General features: G+C 36.0%; 1 protein-coding gene across 1 annotated transcript; it reads left to right on the top strand.

Annotated features, from left to right (window-relative positions):
• Window positions 1-11,964: 11,964 nt before the first annotated feature.
• Window positions 11,965-13,123, top strand: LOC130684383 (EP300-interacting inhibitor of differentiation 2-like). The gene has a single exon (XM_057505016.1). The coding sequence runs from the start codon at window positions 12,071-12,073 to the stop codon at window positions 12,599-12,601; it is 531 nt and encodes a 176-aa protein (XP_057360999.1). The 5' UTR covers window positions 11,965-12,070; the 3' UTR covers window positions 12,602-13,123.
• Window positions 13,124-13,425: the final 302 nt, after the last annotated feature.

Genomic DNA, 13,425 nt, shown 5'->3' with positions numbered 1-13,425 from the left:
GTTTATCGCAGCACTTTTTACAATAGCCAAGATATGGAAGCAACCTAAGTGTCCATCAGTAGATGAATAGATAAAGAAGATGTGGTACATATACACAATGGAATACTATTCATCCATAATAAAGAAACAAATCGTACCATCTGTAACAACATGGATGGAACTGGAGTATATTATGCTCAGTGAAATAAGCCAGGCAGAGAAAGACAAGTGCCAAATGATTTCCCTCATTTGTGATGTATAACAATGAAGCAAAACTGAAGGAACAAAATATCAGCAGACTCAGAGACTCCAAGAGAGAACTAGCAGTTACCAAAGGGGAGGGGTGTTGGAGGGCAGGTGGGGATGGAGGGAGAAGGGGATTGAGGGGCATTATGTTTAGTACAAATAGTGTGGGGGATCACGGGGAGAACAGTGTAGCACAGAGAAGGCACATAGTGGATCTGTGGCATCTTGCTGCACTGATGGACAGTGACTGCACTGAGGTATGGGTGGGGACTTAATAATATGGGTGAATGTAGTAACTACGTTGTTTTTTCATGTGAAACCTTCCTAAAAGTACATATCAATAATAGCTTAATAAAAATTTTTATAACATGGATAAAGGACCTGAATAGACATTTTTGCAAAGCAGATACTCAGATGATGATCAGGTACATGAAAAGATGATCAACATCACTAATCAGAGAAACAAAAATCAAAACCACAAAGACATCACTTCACACCAGTCAGAAGGGCTAGCATCAAAATGACGCAAACTAACAAGTGTTGATAAAGATGTGAAGGAAAGGGAATCCCTGAGTATTGTTGGTAGGAATAGAAATTGATGCTGCCACTATGGAAAACAGTGTGGAGGTTCCTCAACAAACGAGAACTAGAAATATCTTATAACCTAATAATTCTATATCTGGATACTTATTCAAAGAAAATTAAAACACTAATTTGAAAAGATACACGCACCCATACTTTTCTTGCAGCATTATTTAGAATAGCAAAGATGGAAGCAATCTTAATGTCAATCAATAGATGAATGGATAAATAATGTGTGTTTTATCATACATAAAATATTTTCCTGCTCAATTAAAACTTCTAGCAATACATATTTACCCTTCCTTTTGTTATCTCATAATAATTTAAACATCAGAATTACTTCATCTAATAATAATTGAACCTAGGACTTTTCAGGGGTATTTTCTTTTTTATAGAATTTTGTTTTCATCATTTCTTCTTCCTTTTGTTTTAATCTTGCCTATTGCAAATATCATATGCATATTTTTCTTAAAATCTTGTACATAATTTTTGCTATTAGCAGTTGCTATTAAGAGTTTAGTCCATTTATACTGGCAATGACTACTCATGTAATTAGACCCATATCTAATATGTCATTTGTGTTTCTGCTCTTTATGTATTCTATTGTTTTCTTTGGATTAATCAATGTTTTATTTTTTCTAATACTTTGGAAGCTATATAATCTATTTCTGTTCTTCCAGTGGTTACTCTAGAAATTTTAGCATGAATATTTAATTTATCGAAGGTTTACTTTAGTCACTCCTGTGGATTTTCTCTTTCTTCTTTCATTCCCAGATCAGAAATATATTTTAAAGGGATTGTTTATAATTCATTTAGCTTTTTTGGGCAATTTTTGCTGGGAAAGAATTTCATAATTTGCTGGAAGCAGTAGCCCCAAAGGTAGTATTTTTATTGAGAAAGAAATCCTCTCTTAAAACTTGTTACTGTATAGCTTGTTGAAGACAGACATTTTAAAAACAGTAAGGATTATGAAGCAAGTAATACATTTGAAAAATCAAATGAAATGTAAAAATACTAGATAAATATAAAATCCCAAAAATATCCCAATGTATACATCATGCAATTAGATTAATAAATTTTATGAAAACAGAATTTTTTACCAAAAAATTCTACCAAAATGTTAACATGTTAAAGAATAATTAAGCCTACATTATACAACTTAATTAAGAAAAATTATTTTTCTGATTCAATTATTCTGTATGTTAATTTCTTTTCCTATTTTAATCTATTTTAGGTAATTGCTTTATATTTGGAGATTTAAAAAATATGAAAGTCTTTTTCCTTTATGAGAATAGAGAATAATTTATTTAAAATAATCAAATTTGATAATGGTCTTACTTCTTTTAGCTAGAGCAAATTATTTTTTAAAATTAAGGATAGTTCAGATATTTATCCACTACATAACAAACATTCCCTATTTTGTGATGTGTCATAATTTTTTATAAAGTGGTGTGTATTAAATAAGACTTAGACACTTAATGTTATAACTACTTTATCATACTGGGTTCACAAAGATGATCTGACTAAAGTTACTCATAGTTTTATTGAGATATTTCATGCTGGACATTGGTGAGAACTACTTTAGAAATTTTCTAGGCTGAAATCATAGGTGCCAGGGTATGGACATTAATCTTTGGATCCCAATCAGTTATGTGTTGAAGTTAATCCAGAAACAAGTTTTGAAGGAAATCTTAGTTTTGGTATTGATATCATGCTGGCTACATAAAAATAAATTTGAAAATTTACCTCCTCTCTTTATTCTTTGGGCTAGTTTAAGTAGCATTTTAGAATCTGTTTCCTGAAGGATCTGTATAATTTACCATGCTAGTGCATATCTGGGGAGTTAACTTCCAAATATGTGTGATTGGTTCAAAGCCCTTGGATTGTATAAAGTTTCTAAAATCTAAGGGTTGAATTTTGGTTTTATATATTTTCTTGAAAAATTGCCATGATTCATACAGGTTTTCAATTGTTTTGTGCAATTGTAAAAGAATGACTAAGTATTCTTTTATTATTTTAAATATTTCACATATTTAAAGGATTTTTATATTGATATTGATAGGATTATTTCATTATATACAGGTGTCTCTATATATGATTTCTTCTTTTTAGTATTGGATTAGCTAGAGGTTAATTTCATTGTTATTTACTGAAACAATTATTTTTTTCATGCCAATCGTTGTTTTTTGGTATCATTATTAAAATCTTACATGAGGAACACTGTGGTTACAAGATCACCCAATTACCAAGTCCCTACCACACACCCTATTAGAGTCACTGTCCATCAGCATAGTAAGATGCTATAGAGTCACTATTTGTCTACTCTCTGCTATACTGCCTTCCCCGTGCCCCCCTCAACATTATGTGTGCTAATTGTAATGAACTTTTCCCCTTATCCCTCTTTTCCCACCCATACTCACCAGTCCCTTTCCCTTTGTTAACTGTTAGTCCATTCTTGGGTTCTGTGATTCTGCTGCTGTTTTTTTCTCTCAGTTTTTTCTTTGTTCTTATACTGCACAGATGAGTGAAATTATTAGATACTTGTCTTTTTCTGCCTGGCTTATTTCACTGAGCATAATACCCTCTAGATCCATCCATGTTGTTGCAAATGTTAGAATATGTTTTCTTCTTATGGCTGAATAATATTCCATGGTGTATATATACCACATCTTTATCCATTCATCTACTGATGTACACTTAGGTTGCTTCCAAATAGAGCTGTGATAAACATAGGAGTGCATATGTCTTTTAGAAACTGGGCTCCTGCATTATTAGGGTAAATTTTTAGGAGTGGAATCCCTGGGTCAAATAGTATTTCTATTTTTAGTTTTTGAGGTGCCTCCATACTACTATCCACAATGGTTGAACTAATTTATATTCCCACCAGCAGTGGGGTTCCCCTTTCTCCATATCCTTGATAACATTTGTTGTTGTTTGTCTTTTGGATGTTGGCCATCCTAACTGGTATGAGGTGATACCAAATTGTGGTTTTTATTTGCATTTTCCTGATAATAAGTGATGTGGAGCATCTTTTCATGTGTCTGTTGGCCATCAGAATTTCTTTGGAAAAGTGTTCAGATTCTCTCCCATTTTTTAATTGGATTATTTGATTTTTGTTTGTTGAGGTGAGTGAGCTTTTTGTATATTTTGGATGTCAACCAATATGTCATTTATGAATATATTTCCCATACTGTGGGCTGCCTTTTGTTCTACTGATGGTATCCTTTGCTGTAAAGAAGGTTTTTTAGTTTGATACACTTCTGCTTCTTCATTTTTGGTTTTATTTCCCTTTCTCATGGAGATATGTTCATGAAGAAGTTGTTCATGTTTATATTCAAGAGTGTTTTGCCCATGTTTTCTTCTAAGTGTATTATGTTTTCATGACTTACATTCAGGTTTATGATCCATTTTGAGCTCACTTTTATGTATGGAGTTAGTAGTCCACTTTCATTCTCTTATATGTAGCTGTCCAGTTTTGCAAACATCAGCTGTTGAAGAGGCTGTCATTTCCCCATTGTATATCCAAGGTTCCTTATCAAATATTAATTGACTATGTATGCTTGAGTTAATATCTGGACTCTCTATTCTGTTCCACTGGTCTTTGGCTCTGTTCTTGTGCCAGTACCAAATTGTCTTGACTACTGTGGCTTTGTAGTAGAGCTTGAAGTTGGGAAGTGAGATCCCCCCTGCTTTATTCTTTCTTCTCAGGATTGCTTTGGCTATTCGGGGTCTTTTGTGGTTCCATATGAATTTTAGAACTATTTGTTCCAGTTCATTGATGAATGCTGTCGGTATTTTGATAGGGGTTACTTTGAATCTGTAGATTGCTCTAGGCAGGATGGCCATTTTGACAATATTAGTTCTTCCTATCCATGAGCACAGGATGTGTTTCCATTTATTGGTATCTTCTTTAATTTCTCTCTTCAGTGTCTTGTAGTTTTCAGAGTATACATCTTTCACTTCCTTGGTTAGGTTTATTCCTAGGTATTTTATTATTTTTGATGCAATTGTGAATGGAATTGTTCTCCTGATTTCTCTTTTTGATACTTCCTCATTAGTGTATTGGAATGCAACCAATTTCTGTGTATTAATTTTATATCTTGCAACTTTGCTGAATTCAGATATTAGATCTAGTAGTTTTGGAGTGCATTCTTTAGGGTAATTTTTCTGTACAATATCATGTCATCTGCAGACAGCAACAGTTTGACTTCTTCCTTACTAATCTGGATGCGTTTATTACTTTGTTTTTTTCTGATTGCCATAGCTAGAACCTCCAGTAGTATATTGAATAAAAGCAGGGAAGGTGGGCATTCTTGTCTTGTTCCCAGTCTTAGATGAAAAACTTTCAGCTTCTTACTGTTAAGTATGATGGTCGCTTTTGGTTTGTCATATATGGTCTTTAGAGGTACTTGCCCTCTATACCCATTTTGGAAAACGTTAAGGAGAATGGGTATTGTGTCTTCTCTATATGTCTGATAAAATTCAGCGGTGAATCCATTCGGAGCAGGGGTTCTGTTCTTGGGTTGTTTTTTGATTACCGATTCAATTTCTTTGCTGGTAATTGGTCTGTTTAGATTTTCTGTTTCTTCCTTGGTCAGTCTTGGGAGGCTGTATTTTTCTAGGAATTTGTCCATTTCTTCTAGGTTTTCCAGCTTGTTAGTGTATAGATTTTCATAGTATTCTCTAATAATTCTTTGTATTTCTGTGGGGTCCATCATGATTTTTTCCTTTCTCATTTCTGATTCTGTTGATGTGTGTAGATTCTCTTTTTCTCTTAATAAGTCTGGCTAGGGGCTTAACTATTTTGTTTATTTTCTCAAAGAACCAGCTCTTGGTTTCATTGATTTTTTTCTATTGCTTTATTATTCTCAATTTTATTTATTTCTTCTCTGATTTTTATTATGTCCCTTCTTCTGCTGACTTTGGGCCTCATTTTTTCTTCTTTTTCCAGTTTCAATAACTGTGACTTTAGACTATTCATTTGGATTGTTCTTCCTTCCTTAAGTAGGTCTGGATTGCTGTATACTTTCCTCTTAGAACTGCCTTCGCTGCATCCAACAGAAGTTGGGGCTTTTTGCTGTCATTGTCATTTGTCTCCCTATATTGCTTGATCTCTGTTTTTGTTTGCTGATTGAACCATTGATTATTTAGGAGCATGTTATTAAGCCTCCATGTATTTTCTAGCTTTTTCATTTTCTTTGTAATTTATTTCTAGTTTCATACCTTTTTGGTCTGAGAAACTGTTTGGTAGAATTTCAATCTTTTTGAATTTCCAAGGCTCTTTTTGTGGCCTAGTATATGATCTATTCTTGAAAATGCTCCATGTGCACTTGAGAAGAATGTGTATTCTGCTGCTTTTGGGTGTAGAGTTCTGTAGATGTCTATTAGGTCTGTCTGTTCTATGTGTCGTTCAGTGCCTCTGTGTCCTCACTTATTTTCTGTCTCATTGATCTGTCCTTTGGAGTGAGTAGAGCATTGAAATCTCCTAGAATGAATGCATTGCATTCTATTTCCCCTTTTAATTCTGTTAGTATTTGTTTCACATATGTAGGTGATCCTGTGTTGGATGCATTGATATTTATAACAGTTATATCCTCTTGTTGGACTGAACCGTTTATCCTTATGTAATGTACTTCTTTGTCTCTTGTGACTTTCTTTGTTTTGAAGTCTATTTTGTCCGATACCAGTACTGCAACTTCTGCTTTTTTCTCCCTATTAGTTGCATGAAATAACACTCTCCATCCCTTTACTTTCAATCTGTGTATTTGTTTGGGTTTGAACTGAGTCTATTGTAGGCAGCACATAGATGGGTCTTGGATTTTTATCCATTCACTGACTCTAAGTCTTATGATTGGTGCATTCAGGCCATTTTCATTTCAGGTGATTATTGATAGGTATGTACTTACTGCCATTGCAGGCTTTAGATTTGTGGTTTCCAAAGGTTCAAGGGTAATTCCCTTAGTATCTAACAGTCTAATTTAATTCACTTAGTATGTTGCTACAAACACAAAATAAAGGTTTTTTTTCCTCTTCTTTTTCTTTCTCCTCCATTCTTTATATATAAGGTATCATATTCTATACTCTTTGTCTATCCCTTGATTGCCTTTGGGGGTAGTTGATTTGATTTTGCATCTGCTTAGTAATTAATTGTTCTACTTGGCTGTGGTTTTATTTTCCCTGGTGACAGCTATTTAACCTTCTGAATAGTTCCATCTATAGAAGTCCTTCCAAAATGCACTGTGGAAGTGGTTTGTGCAAGGTAAATTCTCTCAGCTCCTGCATACCGGAAAATTGTTTAATCCCACCTTCAAATTTAAATGATAACCTTTCCAGGTAGAGTAGTCTTGATTCCAGGCTCCTCTTTTTCATTGCATTAAATACATCATGCCACTCCCTTCTGGCCTGTAAGGTTTCTGCTGAGTAATCTATGATAGCCTGATGGGCTTTCCTTTGTATGTGATCTTATTTCTGTCTCTTGCTGCTTTCAAAAGTCTGTCCTTATCCTTGATCTTTGCCATTTTAATTACTATATGTCTTGGTGTTTTCTTCCTTGGATCCCTTATGTTGAGAGATCTATGAACCTCTATGGCCTGAGAGATTATCTCCTTCTTCAGATTGGGCAAGTTTTCTCCAGGTGTATGTCTACTCCTCCCAGTATCTCCTCAATAATACTTTCTATCCTTTTTCTCTCTCATCTTCTTCTGGTGTCCGTATAATGCAAATACTGTTGCATTTAGATTGGTCACATAGTTCTCTCAATATTCTTTCATTCTTAGATATCCTGCTTCTTTGTATTCCTCTTCTCTAACTTCTATTCCATTTACCAACTCTTCTACTACATCTAATCTGCTTTTAAATCCCTCCATTGTATGTTTCATTTCAGATATGGAATTTACTAATGATTGAATCTCTGTCTTAACTTTGGTCCTGAGTTCTTTAATACTTTTCTGTACCTCCATGAGCATGTTTATGATTTTTATTTTGAACTCTCAGGAAGATTGGTGAGTTCAGTTTCATTTGGCCCTTTTTCTGAGGTTTGTGAGATTTTGGTGTGAATCAGGTTTCTTTGACATTTCATATTTCTAAGTGGCACCATCTAGAGCCCAGAAGCTCTAGTCCCTGGAGTGAGGTTGGGGTTCATAGGGGAGTGGCGCTGGCACTTTGTGGGAGGAAAGAGCTGTTTCCTGCTTTCTGACTGCAGTGCCTATCTCCAGTGTCAGAGCCAGTGGAGTGAGCACACAGGTATAAGCCTCTGTGATCTGTGTCTCCAGCTATGTAGGCATGGCCTTCCTCTGGCTGGCCTGATGCCAGCACAGTGACTGCTGGTTTACAAGCCAGTGCCAGAAGGCCAGGTGTAAGGCACAGCAGGTAGTGGGGGGCCTCGGAGTTGAAGCCAGCCAGGAGGATGGAGCACGTGAAGCTCCTGAAAGTTCCCAACCTGCTGGTCAGAGTGTGCCCAGACAACCTTGTTCACCTATCCCTTCCTCTGCACAGCAAGCTCTATGCAATTCTCGCCGCTTCAGCAGCCCTCTCGCTGCTAGGAAGCCTCTCAGACCCCCCACCTTTCCTTTGTCCCAGAGCAGCTGGATGTGGATTCCCGTCCTCCACAAATGGCCAGAATCTCAGTGTCTCATGCACTCTGCCTGTCCCACTTCCCCAACCCCACCAACCTCCAGAGCACCTCACAGTATAGGTTTGTGCTCCAAAGCATATTTCTAGGGCTGGGTGTTCAGCAGTCTTATGCTTCCATTGCCCCCGACTTCATTTCTCTTCCTCCCACCAGTGAGCTGGGGAGGAGGAAAGGCTTGAGTCCCACCACTTCAAGGATTTGGTATGTTACCCTGTTTCATGAGGTCTGCTCTGTTCTCCAGGTGTATGCAGTCTGGTGAAGCCTTCTTTCCTGTTGCTGTTTTAGAATTAGTTGTATTAACTATATTTTCATACTATATGTGGTTTTGGGAGGAGGTCTCTATCTCACCTGTCATGCCACCATCGTCTATTGATCTCAATTATGTACCTTAAAAAAAAAAACTTCCTTAGGTTAAATCATGGCTGGAATCTCATATTACTTGATATGTTCTAAATTTGTACAGGTATTATATACAGGTTTTAAAGCTGATAATCCATGACATTGGCAATATTTTTATTATAATTTTACAAATAAAATTTAAGGAATAGAGAAGTTAACTTTGTTAAGTTATGCAGACAATAAGCAAAGGCACTAGGATTATTTTTATTGAAGTATAATTAACATAAAATGCCTTGTGTTTCATTAAGTCCATCCTAGTAATTTGTTATTTTTATACATTATGAGATGATCCCCAATGTAAGTCTGGTTACCATCTGCCATACAAAATTATTACAATATTATTCCCTATTTTATCATTCCCAACATTATACTCTAATACAACTATATTCTCTGTGCTGTAAATTACATCCCCATGGTTTATTTTATAATTGGAAGAGTCTGCATTTTAATCCCTCTCATATACCTTACCCATCCCCCAATCACTACACTCTCCATAACCAAGTTTTTTTCCTGTGTCTGTGAGTCTGTTTCTTCCTTGTTTTGTATCTTTTCTTGTTTTGTTTTCTAGATTGCACATATAAATGAAATCATATGGTATTTCTCTTTCTCTCTCTGACTTCTAAACTAAGTTCTTTACTTAGTTTTTCTCATTTATGAGCTTCAAATCAGGTATTCTGACATTCATTTGCATTATTGCTTAGATGAAACAACTCTCACTCATTGCAAATTCCCGCAAGGCTCAGATTCGTCTGCTTCACATTATTGTATATCACTCCCACGTGGATGGTTTACAACATGCAAACTTTAGAAGGGATGGAAATTTTGCAGTTATAAAGGAGAAACGAATTAGATCAATGATCTCAGATAAGTGATCTAGTATTTGCAATGAGGTAATTAAACTTATTCATTTAAAATTACCTATGTGCTTTGAAAGTGGAGGATCAAAACTGTATTTGGCTTTCCTGGAATGGTGTATTCTAGGAAAATCAATAAAGCCATTGACATTTCCATGTTCGATGAGTTAAGAAATCTTATTTTCTTACGAACTCTATACCCTATGGAGAAATAGGCTTTATGCGAAAATCTGCCCTACGAATTTTACAATATTTTTGTTAACTTCATATGTGACAAATTAGTATATAATGGATGAAATTTTTTCTAGTTCAATAACTTATTGGCAGATTTATTTGATTACTCTTAAAAATTAGCCTGGAACTGTAGGTTTATGTTTTCAAGGCATTTCTTTATATTTTGAGGGAAGGATTTAGAGTGTTACACTAGAAAAATATAATGACTTAACCTAAAATATTGTCAGTCCATATCATTAAAATGATTTTCCTTTTTATGAATTTGAGATTTTTTTAAAAAAGTAAATGACTAAAACAGCATAAAATGCAGGATTTCATAGCGGTTAGCAAAACGACATTAAATATACCTGGTATCAAGACTCATTCAACTATTTAGGTTATTTAATTTGAGTTTGTGTTTCCTTATCTGTGAAATGGGATTTTGCGATATACTTCCTAGCTTATGACAAGTGTCAGAGCATTTTTTTTTGAGCGTGGGTCAACAATGTAAATGTTCAAAAAAGAGATATACTAATGTGATGTTCAATATCCAGAAAGCTTGTATATATTAGACATAAACAATTCATAGAATGGGAACATTGTGTTTGTAAACATTTCATTGAACTTAAAGAAGCCTACTGAGTGAGTAGACTATTCATGATCAAGCAAATTGAGTAAATTGATAAGTAAGAATATAATATATACAAAATTATATAATTGATATACTTATATGTAATTTGTAAATTATATATAATATATATTTATAGTTAAAATAAAATTAATTGTATAAATATCATATGGTGGTAAGTGAGGTATACATTTGAAAGACTTTTGAAGAATAACTGCATAAGTTGGAACCATTAACACAAATATTGATGGCTTTAACTTGATAAAAATTAATCTTGGATGTCTGTATTAAAAAAAAAATAAAACACCAACAGTGCAAAACCAAACCAGGAAAATTGTTTGCTTAATTTATTCCAAACAATAATTCCAAAGTCTCTGAAATGCTCACAAACCAAAATGAAAAGTGACAAATGCTCCAGGTGTTAAACGGAGTGAAAAAGATTAATAAACATTCCAAAAAGAAAAAAAAAACAACTCCGAAGTCAAAAAATACTTAAAAATATAATCAAAATTCAAATTAAAGCAAAAACACTTTATTTGTATTATATTGGCAGAGTTTTAAGAGGTGACAAAGCATGCCGAAGAAAGATCCTCCTCCTGTACTTACGGTGAGGGGATAATGAGAGGGCAGCGTTTCAAATAACAAAAACAAAAATAGCAAAGTGTGTTACAGCCATAAAATGTCTTTTCATCTACTAATTCTAACTTCATGCAATGTATGCTTAAACTATGTTGAGCAATAGAAACAGCTATTAAAGAATAAAGCTTTTGATTTGTATTTATTATCATGGAAATTTGTGCATGCTATACTGTTACCTTTTAAATGATCAAAAATATTTTCAGAATGATCTTTTTGTAAGAAATAAGGGTATGCAAACATTCATTCGTGCATTTGCACATACATACAAGAGCAATTTATATGTTTGTTTGGGCCTGTATAACAGACTGTTAACTAACAATAATAATCTCTGAGTGGTATCATGGACGGTTTTAATGTTTAGTAAATCATTGCTTGTAAATTATAGTAAATAATACTAGCTTAAGTAAATGAGTAGGTGAGGAAAAAGAATACAAGATACAAACAAATACAATATATAGTCAATTAATTAATTTTCTTTTTTTTTACCTTGGTATATAATAGAGGTGGTATTTTAATCACCAGAGAACAATGAGCTTAGAGACATTTTAGGATGAAAAACTGGGAAAGCCTACAGGAAGCAATTTTGTAAGACTCTTCTTATAAACATGCAGCTGGCCGAAATGTAAAATATGACTCCCCCCGCCGACGTTTCCTTACACCCGGTTCGGTTAGAGATGTCTTGGCGCACCAGGCCGCTAGGTGGCACCTGGAGGGGTGTAGGCGTGGTGGTGACGCATGCGCACTGACCATAGCTTTAGCCATTGGATCTACACTCGCGCCCATCTGTTCGCACACCGCCTTCACCGGCGCGGCGACACGCACGCGCCGTCACGTGTGCTACTGTAATCCCGCCATATTCCTCTTTCTCTGGGAGCGACCGAGCTGATCGGGCGGACCGAGATGTTTGCGCTGCCGGCAAACAGCACTGTCCCGAATACCGACGCTGAGGATGGGGACCGCAACGGCCTGCAGGCGGAGGTAGGCGGCGGGCCGCCGGAGCCGGCCCGGGCGCGGCCTGAGGAGCCCGGGGAAGGTCTGATGGCGGCGGCCAGGGAAGTTCCAGTGGCGGCGGCCGGGGCAGCAGGGATGGCGGAGGTCGCCCGACTGGTGGCGGAGCCAGCGGAGGAAGAGGGTCAAGAGGGCTGGCCCGGGAACGGCCCCGGCCTGGCTGCGTTGCCTCACGGCCTTTATCGCGTGTTGAGCGTTGGGGAAATTATTCACCTGTATCAGCAGCTCTACGTGATGGTTGTGGAAGTGCAGGAGCCTGAACTCCGCGGGAGATTTGTGGAAGCCGATTTTGATGCCGAGTATCTGTGGAATCCTCCGAGGATTGATTTTGATGTTCTAACAGGTATAACTATGACTCCGTCTGCAGTGATCGACCCTCTGGTAGAAGAACTTGGTTGTGATAAGTTAATCAGAAGAGAATAGTTTGGTGATGAAACTGCTTCCAGAAGAACCTCTGTGCTCAAGACAGCCTTATGCCAATCCTGGAACTTGGTTTTAAAAAGGCAGTTGTATGCGCATAAGGCAGTGCACAGTTGAGAAAAACAAAGGAAGCTTCTCGTGAAAAACATCAGAAAAGAAAAAACAAGCCAAAACTGTTGGGACTCCTGTATTGTTCTTTGGGTTGGTGACTGATAGGGATTCTTTTCCTTGGGTTTGGAAGTGTCTTTCAAAATTGCTAAACTAAAAAGTGAAGAATGGTTCTATAAAATTGAGACTTGATAAAGAAATGTTGCCAGTAATAAAACTCATGATGACGGAAGTGTCAAGTAGCAATAGTAGGAATAAGGAGTCAGAGCTGCGTTATCAGACTGGAGGACATGAGCGAACCTGAAATTGTCAGAAAATGTGTTCTCTTCATGTCAGATTCAACAGAAATTTTTAGTGTATAGATTTTGTTTTCTAAGGTAGTTCCAATGACAAACCATATAAATACTGTATGTATTACAAAATAAATCACGTTTGAGAATATTTGAAATTGCTGATTCTTTTTTCTTTCATTCAATTTCTAATTTAAACTGTTCTGGTAAATCTATTCACAAGACCCCTCCAAAAAATAAAATATGCAGTGAAAAGTCTTCCATCCGTGTCCCTCCACCCAGGACTACTGCAGCCCCCATCTGTGACCACTGCCTCTCCTGTGCTTCAGTTTTCCATAGGTACACACAAACAAATACAAACCTCGTTTTATTTCTTCACAAAAGTTGACATACTTACTGATTTATAATTTAACTTTTCTGAGTAAGAAC

This window comes from Manis pentadactyla, chromosome 7 (genome assembly GCF_030020395.1).
Source record: "Manis pentadactyla isolate mManPen7 chromosome 7, mManPen7.hap1, whole genome shotgun sequence".
In the NCBI taxonomy this organism is placed as follows: domain Eukaryota; kingdom Metazoa; phylum Chordata; class Mammalia; order Pholidota; family Manidae; genus Manis; species Manis pentadactyla.
Note: the sequence above shows the minus strand (reverse complement) of the source record. Positions and strands in the feature narration are given on the sequence as shown.